Genomic DNA, 15,421 nt, shown 5'->3' on the forward strand with positions numbered 1-15,421 from the left:
GGGAAGGGCTGGAGCTGTGCCAGGGGGGTTGGGATGGATCTCAGGGAAAGGTTCTTCCCCCACAGGGTGCTGGGGCACTGCCCAGGCTCCCCAGGGCAGTGGGCACGGCCCCAAGGCTGCCAGAGCTCCAGGAGGGTTTGGACAATGCTCTGAGGGACAGGGTGGGATTGTTGGGGTGTCTGTGCAGGGCCAGGGGTTGGACTGGATGGACCTTGTGGGTCCCTTCCAGCTCAGGAGATTCCATGATGCTATGATTTAGATTAACTGTATTCCTGTACCCTTGCTGAACTCAGTTACTACCTCTAAGGCAGTTTATGTGGCCATCCTTATGAGAAAGGAAATTAAGTGGAGCTGGCAAAGCTGGAAGGGTGTTCACGTTTTCAGTATTTGGGCAATTTGTCTGCAAAGCATTTGCACTTCTCATTAAGTTAACCACTGCCACAAGGCATTCTTGAATGCACATTTAAAGAAATCACATACCACCAAATGTGATTAAAGAGCTAGGAAAAAAAAATCCAGGGGTAATGATGCATTCCAATTCCACAGTTAACAGCAAACCTGCATATAAGCAATTTCATGGGTGTTGTCAATGCAAAAGAAAACTATTTCAACCCAAGAGAATACTTAGATCCATTCCAGAGACAATAACACTTCAGAATTCTGTTTCTACACCAAGCCCACTGCACTACTGAAAGGAGACTTGCTCTGTCACGTGAGCTGGAGCTACTCACTGCTCTGCAGGACCTGACAGCAGGGCAATAAAATCCTCCTCCCCTTTCTACTCTATAAGCTTACAAGGACACAGACATTCATTTGCTTTTTTAGACTCCTGAGAACCAGTCTTCCAGAGAATACACCACGAAAAGAAAAAGACAGGGAAAAGGTGAAGCTGCATATCCATTCCTGACCAACTGCAACGACCTAGAAGTGACTTCTTTTTGGTCCTGTAAGCAACATGCCCCAGGCACACCTGCACGAGTGAGCACCATGACAGCATTGTTTGAGATGGACCCAGGTTTCTGCACACAACCTTAACAAGTCACCCCAAAATGTCCTTTCTGTTCCACATTTTTTCAGCAGCAGTGGAGCAATCCTGGCAGCTGCTGATCCCGGGGTTCAGCCTCAGTGAGCTCCATCAGTGCTCCCTGACAGCAGCAGACACAGGCAGTGCAGAGTGCCCACGTCTCCTCCAGCCTCTGCACAGAGGGGGCTGTGTTTTGGGAGCTGACAGGTACAGACAGAGCCTCTGGCACAGTCTGAAGGATCATATCCTACATTTCCTAGGGTAGAAAGTCATGAGTATTTTGTCACGAGTGTCACAGGGATAACATTCCCTGCTCAGGCAGTACAGAAGGTGTGAGGGAGGGAACAGGAATCCTCAGAAGTTGGATGCCTCCCTAACAAAACCAACTGCCATCAGAAGGAACCCTCACACAGAGAGGTGTGCACAGGAAACCTGTCACCACGGACCCAGAGCTATGGGTGTCAGGAGCAATAAACCCCACAGGGGTCTGAGACCATGAACATATGGGGAAAAAGGTTCATAGAATCCCAGAATAGAATCCTAGAACAACCTGAGTTGGAAAGGACCCACAAGAATCATCGAGTCCAACCCCTAGCTCTGCAAAGCACAGCCCCAACAATCCCACCCTGTCCCTCAGAGTGTTTTCCAAACGCTCCTGGAGCTCTGGCAGCCTTGGGGCCGTGCCCACTGCCCTGGGGAGCCTGGGCAGTGCCCCAGCACCCTGTGGGGGAAGAACCTTTCCCTGAGAACCTAGACCTCCCCCAACACACCCTCATGCTGTTTTTGCTGAACTCTCTCCACTGCACTCCAAGGACAGTCACACAGAGCTTCACAGGAGGAGCCATCCCACAGATCACACCATGCCAATAAGCAGGAACATTATTTTTAATATCAGCCTATGATGACTTCACATATGAGCTTGGCAGCTTTTTATTTTTGAACAGTTCCACAAAGAGCAGGTGTTTAACCCAAGCTTTTCAGAAGTTTAGGACAGTCAGGTTTGAAAATACCAACACTTTATCAGGGTGAGGGGAAGACAGAGAAACTAAAACGCTCATGACAGATTAAGTTTCAGCTTCAGCATTTTGTCCAGAAGGACTAACAGCCTGTGTATGGACAGCTGCATGGACAGCAGGCTAAAGATGACCGTGCTCTCTCAGAAAATTTAGAGATATTGATCCATGCAGTGCACAATCAGACATCCTGACACAACGAGCCATCAGCATTCATGCTGGAAGAAATTCAGCAAGCCTAGAGTGTCCAGAGGCCTGGATTTTGGTGTTAACAGGTACTGAAGGAGGAGAAATGTTTAAAAACGTTCACCTGTAAGAAGAGTCCAGCACAGCATACTGTCTGGAAAGCCAGACCCCAGAATCTGGATGTTGCAGCAAAGTCAAGCACCTCCAATGCAAAACACAGCACAGGATATATTTCTTCTGCTGAGTCCTCTCTGGCCTGAGGTAGTTGCTCCAAGGAAGGGGACATTTAACATCATACACATCACTGGAGAGGGAACCAGGGCAGAGCACAAGCCTGGCCCCACTGTGTCTGCAGTCAGTAATGCAGGGACACAGTCTGATCAGTACTGACTGGACCAACCCCAAACTTCTCCTTGCTCTCACACTCATGAGCCAGAGCCACAGGAAGGGAGGATTTCGTTGATGGAATCGGGTCAGTGTCTACTCACAGATCTCAGCAATCACCATGACAGGAGATGCAACAGTGCAAAGCTTCCCCTCAGGCTGGACACTGTGCACACTGTGCTGGGAAGTGGGAATCAGCCTTACAGCACTTCCCCAGGGTTCAGAGCCCCCAGGTACAGCTGGGGCTCGATTGAGATCTGACAGAAAGGACAGTACCCAACGAACTCTATAGTTCTCTTATGAAAATCCTGGATGTCCAAGACATGCTCCCCAGGAACATGTGCAGTGGGGAGCAACAATTGTTGCAGAGCAACAATCCAGTATCTGCCCACTGACCCCAAGGCCTGATCGCTCATCACAAGTCCAGGAAAGCCACGTCTGGAAGTGCTGAGGAATGCAATACCCCAACTGGGAATGCAGAGCCCAGCCCTCCACACCTCCAGTCTGATCAGGAAAAGCTGGAGGAGCCCTGCACCCTGCTAACACTCATCTACTGTGCACAAGCTTCTCTGTACAGTTACTGAAAAAAAAAAAAGAGCAGAAAAAGAAGCTGTCACGACTCAAACAACAACCCAGACTCAGTCACACTTTCACCAGTGGTGACAACCCACGTGTACACAAAGCTGAAAATTCCTGCAAGGAATGTGAACTCACACTATGGTTTGCTGCTTCCCTAAAGCCCACCAATAATGAGATAAAGGATGAGCAGTCTGGTGGCTTCAAAGAGTTTCTCTACACTTTATAACCCAGTCTAACACGTGGAACACAGATTGTTCAATACTGTGCTGCATTTGAAGCAAAACCCATTAACATATATAATGATCATAATGTCCTTTGCTCGAACAAACCCAAACTTTGGCTTCCAAATCAATTCTTGAATCCAGTAATCAGTCTCCAGAAAGCTCAGGCCAGTTCAATAAGTCATTAAAAACTGCATTCCAGGCAGAAGACATTTTCTGCCTCACATGTTTTATTAATAGACAATGAGTTGAGAAAAAATTTACATATCAGTGAATGTTTTGCAAAAAGTAAGAGTTATCAACCAAACACTGATTTTAACTCTGCAAATACAGACAATAAAGGGAACTCCAAAGACAAGACACTTGATTATTGGAACTTCAGGGAGGCACCAAAGCTGTGACTTCACTGAAAAGAACTGAACTGATCCAAAAAGTCTCATTCCAACAAAAGCAAAGGTTAGCTCCCTCCTGTCCAGGCCACTCAACCCCGCTATGCCTCACATGCCAATACTGTGACTTATCTGACCAGAAACCAAGGTCAGGGAGCTGAACAGGTTTTTCTGCAGCTCCTGTTTCCTGCTGTCTGCCACGGGGCCAGGGAAATGCAAGTGGAGGCACAAGGAAAGCAGAATTCTGCCACAGGACTGTTCTGTTCAGGGGCAGCCACACACCAATCTGTTCAATGCAGAGTTTGAGAACAGACATTTAATGCAAACACGAAAAGGCAGAAAGAAAAGCAAAAGGAAGAAAAAAGGTTTAGAAGGTTCCTAAAGAAGCCAATTCTTAGGTACTGATACTCCAGAACTATCAGTGAGCATGGAGATGACTGGGAACTGCCCCTAACAGTGTTGCAAGTGAATGAAAAATTAGGAAGCAACCAAATTCAGTGGTGTGACCACTGCAGAATCCAACACCTGCAGCCACTTACAAGAAAAGGCAGCATTCTATCTGCAGGCACCCAAAGACTCCCTGCAACACTAACAGCACTTTTGCTTTTGATTCTTCGGGTTAAGAACATCCTGAAGCACAAAAGTGTATGGTTTGGACTTCAAACTAGCCAGCACTGTCAAGTTCCAAGTTAAAGTTAACCAGACTTTAGCAGAGTTTGAAGCTACAGGGAACAGAGTGCAGGAAGAGTCTCAGCTTCAGGCAGTGATGAGTCTTTTGCTTCCCACCAAAAAAATCCTTCCCTCCTAGGCAGGTGATTTTGTGCTTATTTGACAGTCTGAGGTGTGGGTCAGCTATGACTTGCTATCATTAAACAAGGGGTCTTGTTCCTTGCAAAATCAGCCTTCAGAATAAGCCTCAACTTCTGAGCACCTCAAAGTGCACAACAACATCTGGGCTGAACACTCAGCTGCCAAAAAATTGAAAGAAATCAGTATTTAGGTAACTATTTGAATTTGACTGAACATATACATCCCATAAGTACACATTTAGACAGACAGGCATCATGTGAAACTTCAGCTGAGAGATATCAGGAAAACCAGAGACATGGAAATCGGAGAGGCTGCTCTGAAAGGAAATCCTAAAGGTTTTAATTACTCAGTTCTCATGTCTATTCTCCAGCATATAAAACAAAGTACTATAGATACAAGAGTACAAAGAACTCTCATGCATTCCATGAGCTCTCCTGCAGCTTTCCCAGCCAGTGGAGCAGTCTCAGGCTTGTTCCCTTATGGATTAGATAATGATCAGTATTGCTGGAGTCTGAAATACAAGACTGAGCATGTGCAGCAGAGAATTCCACAAGCATTCAGCTGCAGGCTGGGAACACACACATGTGCACAGCTACTAACAGCACACATACTTCCCCCCCCAGAAACAACCACAAAATCCAAGATTCTGTGAATTCTGAACGAGAACAACCAAAACCTGTAAATGAAGTATTTTAACAGGACAAGGACCAAAACCTCTCCACAGAGCAGCTAAAAGCTCCTGCAACTAAACAGATATGGCTCGTGGAACCAACTGCTCTGTCAGCACTTGTCTGGCTTCAATGAAACATTAAGTTTCACAAATCTGAACAACTCATTCCTCTCATACTTTAAAGCTACTACTACCAATCCCATGTAAAGGAACTCACAAGTTAAATTCCTCAAGGGCGATAATGCCCCTTCAGACACTCGCCACACCTTTATTGTACCGATCAAAATCAGAGCAAAACGTTTGTCTGTAAATTCAGAGCTCTGGTAGAGTCAAAACCACTCAGACTGTAGGAAGAATAAATCAGCTGGTGACTAAATCCAAGCTAGTTTTAGACATGCCTATTGATGTTCAGATCTGGGAACTGTACTTCTTGGAATTCTTAGCCACAATAGTCATTAGTGTAGCCTTGAGCATTCTATCCTCCTAATACCCACTATCTAGGCCTGGCATTACTGGAGTTCCAGGCATAGCTGTCAATAGTTTGATTACACACATGCACAAATACACAATATTTCTGCATTAAGGTGCCTTAAATCAAGTATTTGCTTGAGCAGCCTACCCCAAAGTGACAATTTCTGATGCACTGGATCTTACCTGCAACTTTGTCCCGAATAAGTTTTGCAGACTCCACCTCGCCGATGCTGCTGAACAGACTCCGTAGCTCATCCTGTGTCATGTTCTGAGGGAGGTAGTTCACAATTAAATTTGTCCTACCAATGTCATCCCTGCAATCTTCAGCCATGTGATCTTCATAACCATTAGACATTTTATAATGTATCTGCAAAGAGGAGAGAAACCCCGGTGAGTTCTAGATCTTCGCATTTCAATAAGCCAAACTTCCCCCACCTGAAATAAGTCTGAATGTTTATTTTAAAAACTGAGAACAAGCCACTGCTTCAGCAATGCATTTTTTTTCCACTCACAAAACATCATTTGTTGAAAATTCCAGAACAATTCATTCTTTCAAACTCACAAGCATGGCATTTCACAGAACTATGTACCATTAAAGAGCTCATCAAGATATTTTTTTTTACAGTAACAAAAAGCATCAAGACAGATTTTGCAGACGTTCCTGTAAACCAAAATATTCCCAACAGCTAAGGAAAAAATCAGGTTCCCCATGTCCAAACACTTGACCAGTCAGAACCAAACTGCCACCTCAACCTGAATTCCAACCTTATGCCCAGAACTCCTCCAGACAGAGAGGGAAGCAGCCAGATCTACTGACCCACTTCAGTGTCTCAACTGGGGACTATTTATTTTCTGTATGTTCTCCCCTGCACCTGTTGCTTGTCCTGCACCTGTTCAATGGTGTGTTTGGTGCTGCTTAACTGTGTGTATGTAACCTGTGAGTCTGTGCTGCACACTGACTTTGGGGCATATTGAGTATTTGACAGAGTTTCTATTTTTGCACCTTTTTAAGGAAAACCTTGAGAAAACATCCAGAAATTCCATCACAGAAAGGTACTCTCCACCTCAGTCAGCCATCAGGGACTGAATCCTGACATTACAGGTGCAGAGAACACCTACAGCACAAACTCACACCAGATCCAAACTGCTCATGGCCTGACAGAATCGGAGATTTTAAAGCGCTTCGACCACTTTGAAATAGTCAAAATCAGGATATCTAAACCCTGTTCCTGCAACAGGATCTGCAGATCAGATCTAAAGGACGAGCCCTTCCACAGACAGCATCACTACTGACAACCACAAGCTGAACAATGGCAGAAGTCAGGAACAGCAAGTAGAAATCCTCAGCCTACAAAGGGAACATTCCCTGCACGAAGGGACTTCAGGCCCTTCACCAGAAGCTGCTGTTCAGTCCTGTCTGACATTTATTTCATACTCTCTTCTTGCAAAGGTCAGATTTTTTTAACTGGCAATCCCTGAGCACATCATTATAGAACAAACCATGAGAAAACTTATTTAACACAGTACAGATTTGACCTGAATCTTTACCTTTTTAATACATGTTAAAGCATTAAGAGCTGGTAGCTCAGAGCAGGAGAGGTCTTGCTCCCACAGATCGGGTTCTACCCCCCATTTCTGTTTGAAGTGTCAACTCAAGCCTGCCCCAGCACCCTCTGCCCACAGGATAACCAATCTGTACCGTGAGAGCAGTGGAAAACCACACAGGAGGGAAGCCCTTTTTGTTGTGTCAGCAATTTTAATCTGCTTCCCTTGCAGTGAGATAAGCACCAGTTAATGCCAGAGGACTGGAGAGCAGGGGGAGCACAGCAAGGCTGAAATCAGGGGAAGAGATGCCCCCCATCCAATGATTTTTAAGCCTCCAGGTTGTCTCAGCTGTGCTGTGAAATTCTATCATTAAATACACTTTCCCTCCCTGCTCTGTCAGGACTGGCTGAGCACAATCTCAGAGAAGTTTCCTGTTCTGCTAAACACTCAACGAGCTGAACTGTCTCTGTTCACTGTACCTGAGCTACAAACCCACATACACACAACATTTTTTAAATTATCTTAATGGAAGGCAACTTTGCTTGCCTTTGTCCTCTACAAAATTCAAGCCCTACTAGCACAAGACACCAATATGTTGATGAGTCTGGAAGTTGTATGATACAAAAAGAAGAAACGTTGAGATTTCTCCATCTTTACGAGACAAAAGTTCAAATTTCCTTCACTGTAACCTAATTTACCCGGCATATAATAGAAATCCTCCTGGTGCAAAGATTAAGAAATTTATATATATTTCCAAAACCAGAAACTCAAGGAAAAGAGTTTGGGGTTTTGGGGTTTTTTTTAAACCCCAAGGTGTATCTGCTGCCTAAAAAGGAGGCACCACAGTCACAAACCAAGCACAGAAACTGTCCCAGCACATCATGATGGCAAGTTACCAAACTTTTATCTGGCATTAAGCAGAATTGACAGGAGTTTGGCAGGGGCTGTTGACTTTCCATCATTGTCCCACACCCTCCAACCCAACTGCCTGCAGTACTCACTGTCTGCACCTCCTGGGATACACAAGGCATGCCCAGGGCAGTGCTGATTCAGAGGCATTAGGAGTGGGAAGGAAACTTCCACCTGCTTTGCTTCAGACATTTGGAAAAAATTACAGGAAGTCCTTGCATAGAGGCCTGGCAAACATTCCCTGGGGATACCAGGAATGAAGCATGAGGGAGTGATAAAGGCACAGTGAAGAGGAAAAGGAGCAGAGCATGGAGAGAGAAGATGTTTATTTCTTCCTAAACTTTCACCAGGCACTTACACAATCTGTTGCAAGATTAACACTGTCCAACCATCCTGGAAGTTAATGGGAAACCACTTCCTCCGTGATGGAGTGTTAAGGAAACTCCCCCATCTGACCAGCCTGATGCCACTCTGGGGGCCCCACTGGCACCAGCCCAGACTGTCACTGCTGGGACTGAAGCCCCTTCACAGCAGCAGCTCCAGTGACCCCACAGGGGCCCCACATGACCCCCACACACCCCACACTCCTCCAGTCAGACCAGTCCCCCTCACCAGCTCAGCCCCCGGGTTCCCAGAGCACAGCCCCAGACTCTGGTTCCTTTGTGGTGCAGGGACACAGAACAGCTCGAGCTGGTGCCCCTGGGGAGGGACCCCAGACAAAGGCACCCCCTTTGATATTTAATATGGGGTTGATATTTAATATGGGGTCTTCTCAATGTGTCAGGGGAGGTTTAGGTTGGATATTAGGAAAAGGTTCTGAACAGGCTCTCCAGGCAGGTGCTCACAGCCCAAAGTCTGCCAGAGCTCAAGTACAGCCCCCACCAGGCACACCCTGCAGCTCACAGTGCCACTGCCCACCTGCATCAGGTGTGTTCCCAACAGGTGAACAGCTCTCATGCCAGCAAAACCAAAACCAGCCCCTGAAGAACTGTAACCTTTGAACACTGAAAAGAATTCCAAAAAGGGGGTATAAGATGGGAAGGATGCCTGTAACAAAAGGTACTTTGCAGTACACCTGGTACTTTGCAGCCTTCCCAAAACAGGTCTTCAATTCTATGTCCAAAAAACCCGAAACTTTAAGACTACCTTTGGTTGCACTGCAGTTCACAAAATGCCAATTTTTTTTTAAAATAACCAAACTTTGCAGAAGCTTCTTTGAAAAGGCAGAGCTACTTTCTTCCATGGGTAGGATGCCCTCGAACCTATAATGCCAAGGGAGCATCGAGCAATGAAAAGGAACCACATGTGCTGTGCCTGAATCCTCCCTCCACTGTGCAGGTGCCCAAATCCCCACAGCCCAACACTTCACCACCAATGCCAATCACTGCTCAGGCACCCACAGCCAGGCTGGCACTTCCAGGACTGGACTGAAACGTTCTCCATGGCATTATTTTCAGAAATGTTCTGTCATGCTCTGACCAGGACAATCACCTTCTCACAAGAGCACACCAGATCCCAGAAGGTTTAACGGTTCTGGCAACAGGCCAACAAAAGTCTTTTCCAAACAATACTCTATCTTCATACTGAATTCTAGGAATCAGAGCTATCAATGCTTTCACTGCAAGATGTTTGCTAGGAAGGAAGACCTGTACAGATTTGAGGAGATCATGTGAAACAGGAACACTGGCAAGGAGAACTGTCTTTGATATCAGGCAAGAGGTTTTGTCTGTCTTCACCTTGTTCACAGGACTGCAAAGGCACAGAGCACTTCTGGGATCACAAACTTGAATGTAGATACCTTAACAGATGCTCATGGAATCCCAGAATGGTTTGGGTGGAAAAGGACCCTAAAGGTCATCTCGTTCCACCCTCTTCCATGGACAGGGATACCACTCCCCCTTGTCCTGTCCCTCCAGGTCCTTGTCCCCAGTCCCTCTCCAGCTTTCCTGGAGCCCTTTTAGGCCCTGCAAGGGGCTCTCAGCTCTCCCTGGAGCCTTCTCTTCTCCAGGTGAACCCCCCCAGCTCCCCCAGCCTGGCTCCAGAGCAGAGGGGCTCCAGCCCTTGGAGCATCTCCAGGGCCTCCTCTGGACTTGATCCAACAGGTCCATGTCTTTCTTGTGTTGGGAGCCCCAGAGTGCTCTGGGTGGGGTGGTTGATGATGTGAGCATTTCAGCTACTGCAGAACCTAAGATGGGAAATTGTGGCACCTTCACTGGAGCACTGGGAATGGGCCACAATGAGCACAGCACAGTCCTTAAACCAGCAGACCCGAGGCTGCTGACGCAGTTACTGATCCCAGACCAGCCTTTCTCTGCACTGAAGTGCCAGGCAGCATCACCCAGGACAGCCTGTGCAGGAAGGGCTTCAGGAGACAGTGCCTGACAGAGCCCCTGAACTGGTGAAATCTCCTTGCTGCAGTTGTTAGTGGTGAATGAACAGGGACCCTGAAACCAGTGATGCTGGAGAGTCCTGCCCATGAGCTGCTTTATGAACTCAGACTTCAGTCTCATGGGTCTGTTCTTGAGCTCTGCCTTGTGTATTTGAGAATCTCAATGGGGTGCTTCAAGTAGAACCTCAGGGCTATACAAAGAAGAGCCCTCCTCCTGTTTCTCCAGCACACAGATATTTGTTGACATGCCTCCCCTGGCAGCCATGGCTGACTCAGAGGCAAACAACAAATTTGGTTATCTTAGACACTGCTCTGGCTCTCAATCTGGAGCTGTTGAGCACTTTCTTGGAGACCTCACCTGAAACAGAACAAAAAAGGACACTACAACATCCAGGCAAGTGCCAAACCAACCCACATATCTGCAGAAGACAGCTGCAGAGCTGCTGAGATGTCCAGGTTTGAACACGTGCCAAAACCAATGCCACACACACAGAAGGGCCTGAAGGGCCTCCAGAGCCTCCACAAGTTTAAACTGTTTCAGGAAAAGTTTTCAAGAATGATCCAACACAGTATTGCCATGCAAAAACTTGCTTTGCAGCCAGCTCTCAGGACAGGATAGAGAAGCAAGAGTTTAATCAAGACAGAGAAGGGACAGATCCTGGGGGGAAAAACCCAACATTTTCTTCTCTGAAATCACTGCAAGGAACAGAATTGGTTTCACCTGAGAAGCTGCACCAGCAGAAAACCTCCCCCTGGGCCTACATGCCTCCCAAGAAAAAGGAAGTCTCCTAGTGCTCCACAGCCAGAACACATCTGTCTCTATTTCTTAACCCAGATGTCTCTGCTTCACATGTCACAGATCCTTTCCCCATAATCTCCAAGAAAACTCCTTTTATTCTTTACACAAACTCCTTTCCTGTCCCCAGTAGCTCAGCACATAGCACAGACCTCTCCAACACCCACACAGACCACAGGGCAATGACAGTGCAGTGCAAACCCCGTTGCCATTTGACTCGCTGCATTCATGCAATATTCCTTCAAACTCCTTCAAAATTCCTTCAAATCTTGACCAAACAGCAAAAGCCAATTGGGAGGAGGGGGAAATCACAAAATCCAGATTGTCTCTTTAATTCAAGAACAACATTTATACACTGCATGGGGGGAAATAACACGAAGTTGAACACAGGAGGTTATTCCAGCATGTACAGGTCACACACTTCAAAGCTTCACCTCAGATCTGGGCAACATGTTTAACTTCCAAAAGAATATTTCACTGTACACTGGTGAGGGCAAGGATAAGGTTAAAGTATTTCTTATGAATAAAACTAAATTAGGTATGAAGTAGTGTGCCCATGTCTGAGAGCTCACCTTTCCTTGCTCAGGCTGAGTGGCAACTCAGTGTTTCAGGAGGATGAATCCTGTGTTCCACTGAAAAAGCCATCTTCCTGAACTGTGAACATGCTGCTTTGGGACACATGGAAACTCAAAGGCAGAAAGTGAGGTGTCACAGATTCCTGTCCACAAACTACTGCTACCCCATTGCTCTTCTTACTGTCCCACTGCCATCAGTCAGGTCACTATTCTCTGACTCATCTGGGTTCCTCTGCCCTGCAACCACAACATTTTAAATCAGCAAACAGGAAAACTTTAAATTCAATATTCAATTTGATTCAGTTGGCAGTTTAACTCTCCCGACTCCTCACACAAGAACAAAACCAACTCAGTCCTGACCTGTGCTAATGAAGGTCACTTTACAGAAAAACAGTTTGTCTTTAGAAGGGAAGATTCTTTTACCCTGAAACTCTGAGTGTTAAGCCACAGAGGCTGCACATATATGATCCTTCCACACTAATGTGTCAGTTCTGTTTGCAAATCAAACCCTTTCTGTTTGCCAGCCGTTCAGGTTTTCCAGAGGTAACAGATCTCATCTCACTGATTCTTTTTCCCTTTGCAAACCTGGAATGAGGACACTACACTTGTTCTCCTTAGCTTGACTAAACCTAAGATCACGACATTTTTGTCAATACAAATATCTCTGTACCAGAAGTGGCCATTCCTAAAATCTACTATTGCATTTTCACAAACTTTACTTCCATATGCTAAATCAGTGATTTCCAGTACATCATATTTTAAGCTCTTTTTTTGTTGTTGTTTTATAAACACTGGGCATAAACTTAGTCTTAAATGTCTTTTTAGTCTGACAAATCTCAACTGCCATAATTCTAATATTTCAGCAAAGTAGTTTTACATATTTTATAGCAATCAGATTTGTCTAGAAAGGTTTCAAATGTTTTCCTTAGTTGTTTCTACCTGTGTCCATAAAACAACACCATCAAGGTGTTTTTGTCAATGCTTATATTGCCATTCAGAGATACAAGTGTTTGAGGCCAAAAAATAAGCTGCATTCTTCAGAGGAATGACCTCATTTCACCAGTCTGATGAACTATACCCAATTCCTAGGAACAAAATTAATCATCATTAGGATGCTGTCAGAAATCAGATACAGGCTGGCCATAATTACCATCCACTGCTGGTCCAGCACAGGGGGGGATCAGGGCCCCCAACAGCCTCTCAGCTCGATCCACACGAACAAGGGCAACCAGAAACCTCCAGCTAAGACACTGAATATCTGCAGCCAGATCCATGATTTCCCCAACATTCCCAGGTTAACAGTCAGCCCTGAGAGAGAGAAGAGGCTCCCAGGCTGCTCAGAGCTTCACATCAACACCTTCCAAGCAGCACAACCCCTTGCTCAGCACAAGAAAGACATGGAGCTGCTGGAGTGAGCCCAGAGGAGGCCACAGAGATGCTCCAAAGGCTGGAGCTCCTCTGCTCTGGAGCCAGGCTGGGAGAGCTGGGGGGGTTCACCTGGAGGAGAGAAGGCTCTGGGGTGACCTCATTACAGCCTCCTAATACCTTGAGGGCAGCATTAAAAAAAAGAGGGAGAGGGGCTTTTTATATGGGCAGTGACAGGGCAATGGCTTCCCACTGCCAGAGGGCAGGGTGAGATGGGACACTGGGAAGGAATCCTCCCCTGTGAGGGTGGGGAGGCCCTGGCACAGGTTGCCCAGAGCAGCTGTGGCTGCCCCAGCCCTGGAAGTGTCCAAGGCCAGGTTGGATGGGGCTTGGAGCAACCTGGGCTAGTGGAAGGTGTCCCTGCCCATGGCTGGGTGGAACTGGGTGGGCTTTAAGGTCCCTTCCAACTCAAACCATTCCAGGATTCTGTGATTCCACAGTTTTTGTTCCTGGGTTGAAGATGCTGCCAGTTAGCATCACAGAGTTCTTACACAGGGAAGAGACAGTTGGACAACTTCATGCAACCAAGACTATGTCACCTTCTGCACTGGTATTTAAAAAGGACAGGTTTATGACAGACAGATTTAAAAAAAAAAAAAAAAGTTATTATCTCCCTTTCTCTAAACAGTGAGATTGTCCAGAAATTGCCCATGGCAATTTTTTCACCTGCAGAAAAGACATTTTTTGGAGACAAAAAACTGTGCTGTGAGGGAATGACTCCTTTCCTAGGGACAGGGCACTTGCAGGAGGTGAGAAGAAATGGACCTAAGAACTTGCAGATTCCAGACAACAGCTGCCCCACACATTGATCCATCCCTGGATTAGCAGCTGGTACTTTCACTTTGATGACAAGTGAGTAACAGGAGGCAGGGACAGCATCCAACTTGTTCACCAGCACAAAAGTAGTAGTAGGATTTCCAGTAGCTGCAAACCCATCTCTGAGGGCCTCATGAGACACATGGACTTGCTGCTGTGCTCCTACATGGAGACCATGGAAGCAGTGGGAGATAGGAAAATTGTACCTTCATACTTACCATGCCACTGCTGCTAATATTAAAAACAAAACTAACAAAACAAAAAACCAAAGGCAGCAAACCCATGCACATGAAGAATGTCTCTGCCTTCTCCGCAGTTTATTTGCCGCCCTATTCCCTCAGAAAAAGATTAGAATCTATTTTTGCATACATCACCTACATATAATGAGGTTGTATAATCAAATGGATCATTTAGGCCAGCGGTTTGAAGCTTTCAGGTGCCTGATCACAGAATGGCACATCAAACAGGAGAAGTGCCCTGATCGTTTCCAGCACAAGGCAAAATTTATCACCTCTCATTTGCTGAACTCTGTCGCTCTCCCCAAACACTTAAATTGGCAGGGCTCTCCTGCAGCTGCCTTCCTGGCTGCTTCTAAAGTACTTGGAAGAGCAGAAAGAACAGCTTCTCTAAACTTCTTTTTGAAGTCTGCAAACACAGCAAGTTTGAGCTTTCTGTAACTAAAACTCTACCAGCCTCACAGGCTTCACGTGTAGTCGGTGTGGCAGCCAATAACACTGGGCTGTAATCAATTCAGAGGGCTCTGAGACCACAGCTCCAGGAAAGAAAGTAGGCTGGTACAACAGCTTAAAGAGATGGATTCTGAAAGTAAAACTGCATGTCTCAGGTCAAGACAAGGAGGGCTTTTCCCAGGAAAAGAAAAGTGACAGAACACGTAAGAACCTGAAAGAAAATTAAGTGCTTTAATTCAGAGCATACAGCACATTTCACATTAAGTACATTTCAGTACCAACGTTCAACAAACATGATTGAGTAAGATGCTACACACAACACTCACATTTCCATTCAGGCTGTGCTTACTGCTGCTGTTCCCACAAATGTGGCACTGCACAAGACAACTCCCCTAGGAAAGCAGCGTATCCACGTTCATCTGGTCCTGCAGAACCACCCACAGCAGGGCTATAAACTCATTGTACAACACATTTAACAATCACACCAGCTTAAGACGTTCCTGTCAAGCCTGGGGAGAGCTCACTGCAAT

General features: G+C 46.1%; 1 protein-coding gene across 3 annotated transcripts in view; it reads right to left on the bottom strand.

The window, feature by feature from the left end:
• ELAVL1 (ELAV like RNA binding protein 1) overlaps positions 1-11,980 on the bottom strand; it is a 41,330-nt gene extending 29,350 nt beyond the window's left edge. For 2 of the 3 annotated variants that reach the window (XM_018083521.2, XM_018083520.2), the window contains exons 1-2: positions 11,959-11,980; positions 5,931-6,114 (exon numbers count right to left, since the gene is read on the bottom strand). In XM_018083521.2, coding sequence (XP_017939010.1) covers positions 5,931-6,102 — 172 coding nt within the window. In that variant the 5' untranslated portion in view covers positions 6,103-6,114; positions 11,959-11,980. Of the gene's footprint in view, positions 1-5,930; positions 6,115-11,958 lie in introns of those variants that run through there. The other variant, XM_018083522.2, reaches the window with a different exon arrangement.
• Positions 11,981-15,421: the final 3,441 nt, after the last annotated feature.

This window comes from Manacus vitellinus, unplaced genomic scaffold, assembly GCF_001715985.3.
Source record: "Manacus vitellinus isolate BGI_N305 unplaced genomic scaffold, ASM171598v3 scaffold_64_pilon, whole genome shotgun sequence".
NCBI classification, from domain to species: domain Eukaryota; kingdom Metazoa; phylum Chordata; class Aves; order Passeriformes; family Pipridae; genus Manacus; species Manacus vitellinus.